Source organism: Rhinopithecus roxellana, chromosome 15, assembly GCF_007565055.1.
Source record: "Rhinopithecus roxellana isolate Shanxi Qingling chromosome 15, ASM756505v1, whole genome shotgun sequence".
In the NCBI taxonomy this organism is placed as follows: domain Eukaryota; kingdom Metazoa; phylum Chordata; class Mammalia; order Primates; family Cercopithecidae; genus Rhinopithecus; species Rhinopithecus roxellana.
The window spans coordinates 97,471,866-97,484,021 of record NC_044563.1 but is presented as its reverse complement, the minus strand read 5'-3'; the positions used below and the strand labels follow the sequence as shown (position 1 = coordinate 97,484,021).

At 53.4% G+C, this 12,156-nt stretch overlaps 1 protein-coding gene across 1 annotated transcript; it reads left to right on the top strand.

Annotated features, from left to right (window-relative positions):
- The first annotated feature begins 863 nt into the window (after positions 1–863).
- KCNJ11 (potassium inwardly rectifying channel subfamily J member 11) lies at positions 864–4,488 on the top strand. Its single transcript, XM_010370140.2, has one exon. The coding sequence runs from the start codon at positions 1,675–1,677 to the stop codon at positions 2,845–2,847; it is 1,173 nt and encodes a 390-aa protein (XP_010368442.1). The 5' UTR covers positions 864–1,674; the 3' UTR covers positions 2,848–4,488.
- The last annotated feature ends 7,668 nt before the right edge of the window (positions 4,489–12,156 follow it).

The window sequence follows — 12,156 nt, the reverse complement described above, 5'->3', positions numbered from 1 at the left end:
GAAGTCCTCGGACCGCCTAATTTTCCCCAGCCCTGGGATTTGTGGCGCCACCCATCAGTGCCTCCTTTCCCGGGGAACCTGCAAACCTGGAGCGGCCGAGAGGCGGATAATTGACCCAAATACGGATGGGGATATTGGGGGAGGGGAGCCAGGGCGACAGGGCGGCGGCCCCAGACTGGGAAGGCGGGTCACAGATTCCTCCCAGCCCCCTACTTTCGTAGAGCGTGGGCAGGAGGAACCTCTGGGACCCGCGGATCAGAAAAACTCCGAAGGCCAGGTTGTGAGTCCGGGGAAGGGAGGCGGAGGGTGGGGGCGGGAGGGGCGGGGAGGGGTGGGACTTGCTCCGGCCCCGCCCCCTCAGCTCCGGAGCAGGTCGGGCTCCCCCTGGCGGTCCCCGGCCCCGCTCCTCTCCTCGTGCGCCCCCCTCCCGCCGTCCTAGACCCCCGCCTAGCCCAGGTCGGTCTCTGCAGACCCACAGCGGTCCCACGGACGGACAGACGGACGGGAGGACGGCCAGCCGCGAACGCCCGGGCGGCGGGAGGGGGGCGGGGAGGCGACGGCCGTGGCGTGAGGAGCAGGAGCAGGTGCAGCGGCGGCGGCGGGCGGGGCCGGGACCCGGCGCGGAGCGGGGGCCGCGGCACGGGCGGGCGGCAGGGACCGGGAGGCCGCGACTCGGAGTCAGCCCCGCCGTGTCGCGCGCGGTGCCGGGGAGCCGGAATTGAGCCGGGTGGGGTGGTGACTCCGGAGAACGCAGGATCCCAAGGAGACAGAGAGGACGAGAGCTGGAGGGGGATCCGGAGAGCGGCGGAGGCGCTCCGAGAAGGGTGGAGTAGGACATAGGGGGCACAGCTGGCGGGGAGACGGGCGGGGGTGGCCAGGATCTGAGCTGGAGCCTGGGAGCCCGGAGGCCAGGCAGGTGAGGCGGGAGACCCGGAGGTGGGGGTGAGGTCCGGTTAGTGGGAGAGATCCGGAGGTGTTAAGTTCTGAGCTGGGCTGAGAAGGTAGGCTGGGAGGGGAGACAGGCTCTCGGTGGGAGACCCAGCGTGGTCAGCTGGCGGGGTAAGCTGAGGGAGGACCCAGGGCCAGGTCGAGAGCCGGCAGGGTTGGGGGCTCCCTAGGCGGCAGGCAGGTAGGCTCAAGGGTGAGGCTGTTTTTTTGTTTTGTTTGTTGTTTGTTTTCTGTTTTTGAGACTGAGTCTTGCTCTGTCACCCAGGCTGGAGTGCAGTGGCATGATCTGGGCTCACTGCAACCTCCGCCTCCCGGGTTCAAGCGGTTCTCCTGCCTCAGCCTCCTGAGTAGCTGGGATTACAGGTGTGCACCACCACGCCAGGCTAATTTTTTTATTTTTAGTAGAGATGGGGTTTCACCATGTTGGTCAGGCTGGTCTCGAACTCCTGACGTCGTGATCTGCCCGCCTCAGCCTCCCAAAGTAGTGGGATTACAGGCATGAGCCACCACACCCGGCCTGAGGCTGATATTAAGAAGTGAAGTGGGATGCAGGTGGAGGTGAGGAAGAGTCTGGTGGGGAGTTATCTCAGAAGTGAGGCCAGCACAGGCTGAGCACAGCCCAAGGGTGAGAGGGTGCCCACGGAGAGGACGCCGCAGTGAGGCCCTAGGCCACGACCGAGGGGTGCCTCCGATGGGGGAAGCCCCTCCCTGGGGGTCACCAGAGCCATGCTGTCCCGCAAGGGCATCATCCCCGAGGAGTACGTGCTGACACGCCTGGCGGAGGACCCTGCCGAGCCCAGGTACCGCGCCCGCGAGCGTAGGGCCCGCTTTGTGTCCAAGAAAGGCAACTGCAACGTGGCCCACAAGAACATCCGGGAGCAGGGCCGTTTCCTGCAGGACGTGTTCACCACGCTGGTGGACCTCAAGTGGCCACACACGCTGCTCATCTTCACCATGTCCTTCCTGTGCAGCTGGCTGCTCTTTGCCATGGTGTGGTGGCTCATCGCCTTCGCCCACGGCGACCTGGCCCCCAACGAGGGCACTGCTGAGCCCTGTGTCACCAGCATCCACTCCTTTTCGTCTGCCTTCCTTTTCTCCATTGAGGTCCAAGTGACTATTGGCTTTGGCGGGCGCATGGTGACTGAGGAGTGCCCGCTGGCCATCCTGATCCTCATCGTGCAGAACATCGTGGGGCTCATGATCAACGCCATCATGCTTGGCTGCATCTTCATGAAGACTGCCCAGGCCCACCGCAGGGCCGAGACCCTCATCTTCAGCAAGCACGCAGTGATCGCCCTGCGCCACGGCCGCCTCTGCTTCATGCTGCGTGTGGGCGACCTCCGCAAGAGCATGATCATCAGCGCCACCATCCACATGCAGGTGGTGCGCAAGACCACCAGCCCCGAGGGTGAGGTGGTGCCCCTCCACCAGGTGGACATCCCCATGGAGAATGGTGTGGGTGGTAACAGCATCTTCCTGGTGGCCCCGCTGATCATCTACCATGTCATCGATGCCAACAGCCCACTCTATGACCTGGCACCCAGCGACCTGCACCACCACCAGGACCTCGAGATCATCGTCATCCTGGAAGGCGTGGTGGAAACCACGGGCATCACCACCCAGGCCCGCACCTCCTACCTGGCCGATGAGATCCTGTGGGGCCAGCGCTTTGTCCCCATTGTAGCTGAGGAGGACGGACGTTACTCTGTGGACTACTCCAAGTTTGGCAACACCATCAAAGTGCCCACACCACTCTGCACGGCCCGCCAGCTTGATGAGGACCACAGCCTACTGGAAGCTCTGACCCTCGCCTCAGCCCGCGGGCCCCTGCGCAAGCGTAGCGTGGCCATGGCCAAGGCCAAGCCCAAGTTCAGCATCTCTCCGGATTCCCTGTCCTGAGCCATGGTGTCTCGGGCCCCCCCCCCACCACGCGTGCGTACACACAGACCGTGTGGTATGGTATGTAGCCCAGCCAGGGCCTAGTGTGAGGCTGGGCCAGCCTCAGCTCAGCCTCCCCCTGCTGCTCATCCAGGGTGTTACAAGGCACTTGTCACTATGCTATTTCTGGCCTCAGCAGGAACCTGTACTGGGTTATTTTTGTCCTTGCTCCTCCCAACCCAATTCAGGACTGCCTCACCCCTCTCCCCTGCCCAAGGCTGCAGAGGCTGTGGGAGGTGCTGGGCCCTAAAGCTGTGTGTGCAGCCAGTCCTGGCTCCCCACGATTGACCAGCCACACACTGGGCAGGTGGCTGGGGAAGAACAATCCCCTGAGGGCTGCTGCTTTGCTTCTTTGGCTTCAAGAAATGTCTGTGGTCAGGCCCCAGCTCTCCTTGGTCCCTGAAAAAGCACCTGGCTAAGGGTTGGGCCTAGCCTACAGTTGATGAGAGAGCGTGTTCCCACTGGAGAATTGGTGCTGTGAAGCTGACGGGGCTCCCCTCCGAGGGCCAGTTTCAGGGCTGGAAGGGGAGGAAGCACGGGAAGGTGACCTGAGGAGGCTTGGCTTTGCGGAGCCCCGCTCAGGCACAGGGAGGAGGAGATGCCAGTGCTCCTGCCTTTTGCCACATCGGCCTCCTGCAGTGAGGGCTCTGTGGGCTGGGGCTACTGCCCCTGCCTACTTCCCACCTGTCCCCAGAGGCTGAGGAGAGGGTGTCCTGTGCCCACCACACATGATTAGGCCTCAGGCCCAACTCTGGTCCTGGCTGTACAACAGTGGCTGCCACTCACTTTGTCCAGAGGGTGGCTTGGAGTTGGGTGTCTTTGGGTTGCTGGAAAAGGTGTGGGAAGGTTCAGGATGGTGGGAGGGAGTGAGGTCCCTGAGGTGAAGAGGCCCTTGGTCCTGACGGGTTTGACCTGCGCCTGGACCCTTGGAGCAGTGTTGTGTGAACTTGCTTAGAACTCTGCCTTCTCCGTTGTCAATAAAGCCTCCCCCTCATGACCTAAACTCTGGCTTTTCTTGCTGGGGAAGCAGCAAGCATGCTGGTGGGAAGGGAGGCAGGGACTGGCAGCTGCCACCCCCTTCAAAAGGCGCCACAGACCCTAGCACGGAGGCCAGGGGAGGGACGGAAGGCTGGCACCTCTTCCCCCAGCTCGGGGGGAATTTCCCCCTCCTGCCTCAGGTGGCCCAGCCCTGTCAGCCTGTCTGGCCAACTCAGCCTTTGGGCACTCACTAGGCTCTGCAGCCCTGGGCTCTGTCTCTACTCCCAGGGACCTGCTGGAAGGGTGGAGTGCCCAGGGAGAGGGGTAGAGGTGTCATAGGCATTAGTGTAGTAATTGGAGCCCTAACTCTTGAGCCAACTGCCTGGGTTCGAATCCTGGCTCTAGCTGTATGACTTTTGTCAAGTAACTTAACCTCTCTGTGTCTCAGTTGCCTCATCTATAACATGGATGCTAATAGTACCTACCTCATAGAATTGTTTTGGGAGTAAACGAAAAACATGTAAAATGCTGAAGTGCCTGGTCTACAGTAAGTGCTCAATAAATGTTAACTATTGTGATTGCTGCTGAATCAGCTACATGACGAGAAAACTGGCCAAACAAGTGTTAAAGAGAGACGGTGCTTTTATTTTGCCCTTGGTCATGTTTATTTGCCGAGTCTTTCTTTCCACACCGTGCCCCCTTCCCAGCTGAGACCATGATTTTAGGGGCTATGGCAATGCCTGTGACCTGGTCTCATTGTCTCCATCTCACCCGCTGCAATCCATCTGCCACGCAGCCTCCAGGGTGGTCTTAGAAGGGTGGGTTACCCCCCACCCCCACCATGAAATACCTTCGGTAGTTCCCCATCACCTCTGGGTCAAGGCTAGCTTCTTAGCCAGCCAATTCGGGCTGTGACTGCCTCTTCGGCTTTATGGCCCACTGTTTTCTTGCTAGGAGTCTGCACTTGCCCACCCACTTCCCTGGGTACCTCACTGTCCTATCCCTCCTGGCACATAATGTTGAGCTTCCTACCTCCCAGACCTTGCTTATGTTATTCCCTTGGCCTGGACTGCCCAGGCCTCATCTCTGTCTGTTGAAATCCATAAAAATCCAGGCTGAATGATGCCTCCTCGAAACCTTCCCTGATTTCTCTGGAAAGGAAGGTCCCTTCCCTCCGCTGTGCTATGGGCATTCTCCTTTTGCCTACATTTAGGGGTCTGTCTCCCCATCCCCAAGTCCATGGCTTCCTGAGGTCAGGGACTGGGACTCAGCACTGTGGCTGGCTTACACAGAGTAGGTGCTACATGAATGAAAAATGAATGAATGAATAACAGATGGATGGCATACAGGACAAAAAGTCAGGGTTATTGCTACAGTGTGAGGCCTGCAGACAGCGCATCAGTGAGGGTCTGTCCCAGGTGGCTCCAGAGGCAGGGCCAAGGGGCCAGGAAGTTGTCGCTGCTGGTCTGAGCTCTAAGCTGCCCCCTCCTGGCACCCATGCAGTCCCCAGCGCTGATTCCCTTCCTTGCAGAGCTGACCCATTTCTGGTTTAGAGGGTGAAGGGGTGAAAGCTACTCAGAGTCAGCCTAGCATTCTAGGAGGCTGGCTCTTGCGACTCAGCTTGGCTGCCCTTAAGGCCAAGGAGAAGGGCCAGACTCACTAATAAGGACCTGCTGGCAGCACCATCCTTGGAGCCCCATCCAGAGTAACCTTCCTCCACCTGCCAGGGACCTTAAACTGCTGGTGAGTGTGAAGCCCACAGAACTGAGGGCTTAGCGCCACCTGCTGGCCACAAAGAAGACTTACTTCAGCAGAGAAAATCAGGGCCACTGATCCTAGGTTTTCCACCAAATCTGAGGGAGACCCCCAGCCTTAAGGCATAACCCAGGGCGGGGCTGGAAAGCTCCAGGCATAGAGAGGCAGTTCGACCAAGCCTCCCTCCTCCGCAAAGGTGTTCTTGCCCACTGATGGTGCTACCTCCATCTGGGGGTACCCTTTCTCTCTGGCACTAGCCTCAACTGGACAAAGAAGTTCACCTGAGTGCTACTCAGCCCAGCAGGAACTTCTGTGATAATTTTGTTTGTGATATTCAGCCTCCAGGACTGCATTCATTAGTCATCACATGACAGCAGAGGAAGCAGTCCAGCCCATTAACATGCTATGTGCAGAGCTAGCTCGACTACAGGGCCCCTGAAAAGGAGAAGTACCACGTGTCACTGTGGCCCAGCAGGACTATGAGAGAAGCACCATTCTCCTTTGAGTTTGTAGATGAGGAAACAGGATCAGAAAGCGTGGTGTCTTTGACCATTCAGGCTTCTATAACAAAATACCATAGACTGGGTGGCTTATAAACAATAGACGTTTATTACTCACAGTGTGGAACCTGGGAAGTCCAAGATCAAGGTGCCCGTGGATTCAGTGTCTGCTGAAGACCTGCTTCTTAAATGGCTGTCTTTCCCCTGTAACCTTACATGGTGGAAGGTGTGAGGGAGCTCTCTGGGGCCTTGTTACACAAGGGCACCAATCCCATTCACGAGGGCTCCACCCTCATCACCTAATCACCTCCCAAAGGTCCCACTTCCAAATACCATCACCTTGGGCATTAGGATTTAACATGTGCATTTTAGGGGGACACAGACATTTGGCCTATAGCAGGAGGTAATTTGCCAAGATCTCACAGCTAGTAGGAGGCAGGTCCAAGATTTCAGTCAAAGTCTGTCTAATGCCACAGCCCTGCTCTTCCCTCCCCCTCTTCCCCACAGCACACAATCCCAGTGACCCAAGCTCCAGCTTTTAGTAGGGCTGCACCTTGTTGTGTCACATTCACCACAGGGAGAAAGCTGTCTCCAGACCAAGGGCAAGAGGGAAGGTGGAACTCAGCAAGCCCCTGGGCCTACCTGAGATCCCAGATTGGAAACTGGCAGCAGGCTTGGCTGTTCTGTGACAGCCTAGATTATGTCCAAAACACCTATAGAGTCAGAACAATCTCATTGGCACTTTTTCTGGCCCACGTGCATGGTGAGCCCTCCATCTTCCTCCTCCTTACAGGAACACTGGGGTCTTTGCCTTCCAGGCTCTTCTCCCAGCCAGTCAATTGGGCACATCTGCTACCCATCTGTCCCCAACTCATATCAATGGTGTAAGATGTGTCCTGGGCCTCAGTCCTGAGCTTCAGAGGGAAGGGAAGCCAGGCCACCCTCTTCCTGTGTGCTAGTCTAGAAAAACTAGCCCACTCGCACACTAGAACCTGCCCAGGCCTAACACCTGTGGATTTGGCATCTCCAGCCAATGTCACCATGAGACCCACCCAAGCCCCACTAATGTGCACCTCTGGCCCTTCTGCTGGAGAGGACTCACGCAGCTTCTCCAGGGCCCATACTCTCTCCACGGGCAGGAGGCTCTGTCCATCTGAGCTCCTTCCCCACATCTTTTTCTAGGGAGAACTTTCCCAGGGAGCTTGCATTCACAGGAGGAGAGCCACCCTGACACTCCACAGGTCTCTGGGCTCCCCAGGGCCTCTGAGGTCTCCCCAGGCCCAGATATCAGACACTCTGTGTTGTACCAAGTGTCCAGATAACTTTAGAAAGAAGATGAATTCCATCCATCAAAGTCATGTTGACCTCAGGTCCAAAGAACAACAGATTGATTCCAGCTTGAAAGAAGCTGGGGAAAGGAAGAACAGTGGGGTTAGTCGGAGCTGGGCCAGAAGTGCCTTTTGTTGTGCTGGATTCTGGGTTATTGGCAGCCCCCCGCCAGATCTACCCACCTAGGGCACTGACTCTTTATGGGAGGGGAAGCAGGTGCTACCCATACCCTATTCTAGTTCCACTCTGGGCAGGTCCAACTCTGGAGTGATGTGAAGAGCAGGCTGCCTGGACTGGCCAACCTGGGTCCAGGAGTGTGACCTTCTCCCTTTCCCCTGACCTCAGTTCCTGGCAGCCACCAAGGCCAATGAGTGGAACGAGTAATACAAAGTGCCTGTGCAACTCCACAGCTTATTACCTTCAGTGGGGGAAGAAACAATGTTCGGGTATGCAGCACAGGTTGGCACTACCTAGAAGCTGTCTATAGCTTATAGGATCCAGTTAACCCTTTTGTTAGTCACACAGCTCCCCTTCATGAAATACTGTTCCCTGCAGCACAAATATGTCCCAATCTCCTTCCCAGATCATCAGCCCCCAACTGAAGCAAACCAGACTTTGGGTAGTCTTTCCTCTGTTTACTCTTGACTTCATTTGATCAATTCCAATTTTTTTCATAATGCCATTATTATTGGGGGAAGGGGAATAACTTCAAGGTAATCCAGAGAGAAGCAAATGCAACACAGTTCTGACTGCGATGCAGATTCTTTTTTGTTAAATGCCGACTGTCTCCTTGGTTTCCCATTCACCTGGGAAGTAGAAGAATAAAAATCATTCCATAGTTCCATCCAAAGAGGGCAGCTCCAACAGTGTGCTCTTGAGCAGGCTGTCTGGGTCATCAGGAAAAGTCATTCCAGTTACTCACGCATTCTCTGAGAAACCTTGTCATCTCTGCCATCTGTTTCTGTGTAGGAACTGCCAAAGTCCTTCAGTTCCCCATCTCAAATAAGCGGTGAATGGGTTACTTCCCTCATTCGAATCCTTCAGTCCCTCCTTGTGTCAGTTTGGATCTTCCAGGAAGCAGCTTTCAAGATGAAGTCAGAAGTACAAGTGAGTAATTAGGGGTGGTTCCATGAAAGATAAAGGAGAGAGACTGTAGCGGGGAAAGCCTCAGACCACAGTGCAGGCTGACTGTGAAGGGAGAGGCAGGGGGAATGAGGGAGGGCTAAGATGAGCCTCAGGCTACAGTATAGTAAGTCCTCATTTAATGGAGTTGATAGGATCTAGGAAACTACGACTTCAAATAAAATAATGTGGAACAAAACCAATTTTCCCATAAGCTAATTGCTATAAGAAAGAATTAAGTTCACAGCATATTTCTGGTCATAAAACACATCAAACTTCTAAATAAAGACCAAACACTTCAATATTTAACACTGAAATAAATGTTTACATATACATTTAAGAATGATTACTAGGCCAGGCACGGTGGCTCATGCCTATAATCCTCGCACTTTGGGAGCCCAAGGCAGGAGGATAGCTTGAGCTCAGGAGTTCGAGACCAGCCTGGACAACATTTTGTAGAGAGTTTTATCTCTACAAAAACACCAAAAAAATTAGCCAGGCATGGTGACCTGCGCCTGTAGTCCCAGCTACTCAGGAAACTGAGGTGGGAGTATTGCTTGAGCCCAGAAGGTAGAGGTTGCAGTAGGCCAAGATTGTGCCACTGCACTCTGGCCTGGGTGACAGAGTGTGAGACTTTGTCTTGAAAAAAAAAACATTACTAAAAACAAAATTATTCACCCAATGATTCCAGTTTGGAGTTGTGGGTGGCCAGAGCCTATCCCAGTGGCTCAGAGCACTAAGTGGGCATCAACCCTGGAGAGGACGGCATCCGGCTGTAAGGCATGCTCACACCCACACCCTCACTCAGACTGGCACCATTTAGACACCCCAATTTACTGAAAGTGCTCATCTCTGGGATCTGAGAGGAAACCAGAGTACCTGAAGAAAACCCATGCAAAACATGCAAACTCCACACAGACAGTGGCTCAGGTTGGGAATTGATTTTTTTTCCATCAATGTGATAACAAAATGACATCAAACAAAATGATGTTATTCTAGCACCTAATATACAACTCTGAGAAAATCATGGCCACCTCAGATCCCCGAGATAAGCAGCTGGAGATCTCGGGATGTAGTTCAGTATTCCAGCATCAGCTCCCAACACAGAGCTCCTGCCTTGCTCAGTCAATGGCAGGAGCAGTCTGAGGAGAGCAGGCACCAGCTGGAATACTGAAGCAGATCCCTGAGATCTGCAGCTGGAGCCCGTCAGCTGACTGCACTCCTCACACAGGCTCTCTCTTGAAGGGGGCCTCAGAGGCACATCTCTGTGGCTACCGTACTCCTTTTGGTCAAAGCTCAGATTCCTGAGGAGTTGTAGCACTTAGCTTATGCTGTGTTAACAAAGCCAGTATAAAACAGTGGCTTTAAAAAACATTTTAAATATTAATGTATTAATAAAAATTAATATTTAAAATGTTTTACATATTAAAAGTATTTTCCAAGTATTTGAGAGTTGGCTCTGCCAGCTCTGCTGATCTCAGATTTGCTCACATGGAGTCAGGTGGCTGTCATCTAATCTAGCCTGGCCTCCACTGGAGCAACAAGGATGTGGGAGCCAGCATCTCTCACCCTCCAGCAGGCTAGTCTGGACCTGTCCTTCTCTCAGCACCATTAGAAGCACACAAGGAAGCAAACGAAGACACACAAGGCCTCTTGGGGCTTACACTGGGAACTGGCACACCTTCACTGCTGTCTCCTTATGTTGGCTGAAAGACGTCACATGGTTGGAGGCACTGCAGAGTTACACAGCAATGGACATGAATGCAGGGAAGGGTGAAGGATTGGAGTCATCTTTTCAACGAACTACAGAATCCAGCTGATCATAAAGGATTTGTTTTCTTTTTCCATAAGCATCATTGCTGATGTTGGGGTTATCAGCAATAAACTGATAGTTTTACAGTCTCACCAATGCACCACAATGTAACAGTCTCTCATTGCCTAAGGTATCACCTGAAGTTCTTTTGTCTCACAACCAAGAAAATTAAGGAGCATGGAGCCCAAAGGTGAGGTTGGAGCAAAAGTTTAAGAAGTGAAAAAAGAAAGCTCCCCACTGCCAAGAGGGGGCCCAAAAGAGTGTTGCCATTTCACATTTGAATGCAGAGGCTTTTGTAAGAAATTGATGAGTGCTGGGCATCTCATTTGCATAAAGCATGAATTTATGGTAGTTCTACCCTGTCCTCCCAGTGTGCATGCAGGCCCTTAGCTTGAGTTACTCCATGTGGCTTTGTTCCCCTTACTGCGCATGTCTCAGGGGAAGGAATTTTCCATTGTGGGCATCTCTGGGCAAGTCTCTGTGTAGTCTTTCTTACCTAGGCAGTTGTGGACATGTCTAAGACAAGCCTCCCTGTACAAATTCTCTTATCTGTGCCTGCAGTTTGATTTTTCAAGCTGTTCTTTTGTTTGGAAGAATTTTACCGAGGACCCACCCTAACTGCCTGCCTAACTGGTTTCTTCCTTCCTCCTCTCTCATTCCTGCTTCAGGAGTGGAGACCCCAACTGCTGTTGGGGAAAGTGGACGATGACCACTCCTGGCTGCTTCCTGCTGGAAGGGGGCGTCGTTGGGGTTACAGCAGTTAGGGCTCCTCCTGAGATTAGTCTAAGGGTCCCCAGAAGAATGGCGTGTCTATGCATGGTTCCATCTGCAGCACCATTTGGAGTTTAACAGTCTCTAAGTGAGTGGAAACAATTTGAGTTACAGTATTGAATATACAAAGTCCAAACATTAGTGCAAAACACACGAGCAAAAGGGGGCCTAATAAAGGAGCTAACCAGTTCCACAAAGAAGATTGGAATCCATTCAGGAGGGATTGTAGCCAACTAGGACTAGAGCCCGCACTTTCTCTTAATCTGTCAACATTCTAATTTGATCTTTAAGCACCTGTACATTCTCTTCCACTTGATTAGAGGTGTTGATCTAGAAGTGACATGCTTCTTTTTAAAACTGCACAGGTACTCCCTACTTTGGCCATAAGGATATCTATTTTGCATAACTACTGAGGCTAAAGAGTTTATGGATTGTTGTTGTGCTTCTATGGCTTCTACTGTTGGCTTCTGCCCTCGTTGCATCATAACAGAAATATTAAGTACTGATCTTTCAAGGACAGGAATACCAGCAAACCAGAAGAGGCCTCTGGCTATAGAATCCCCTATCCCTGGTTTTTCTAAGATAAGATTGTCATGTGCAGGTCCTACCCAATCTTCTCTTTCAGTTAAGTCTCCATACGAGGGCATGGAAATGATAAACCTCTTTGTTCAGCTCATCTGAGATAGCACACTTGCTAGAAAACAGGCTAGGTTAGGGATGTCCCCAGATGATGCTGCCATATCAGTGGAATTTAAACATAATAGGTCAGGAACCACTGCCATGATAGTGCAGGTTCCCTTCCAGTGCCTAGGGAGGATTAAGTGTAGCCAGGAGCCACAAAAGAAAGAAAGCCCTGTCCCCTGAAGGGCCAGTGCTAAGTTGTAGCTTGTGAGAGACACAGATCTTTCTCCTATCTTAGAAGCTTCCCCCTCTTGCATATAATAGGAGCATCTTTGGGATGGGGATATCCATACTCAGGATAGTCACTCACGATGCCATTTG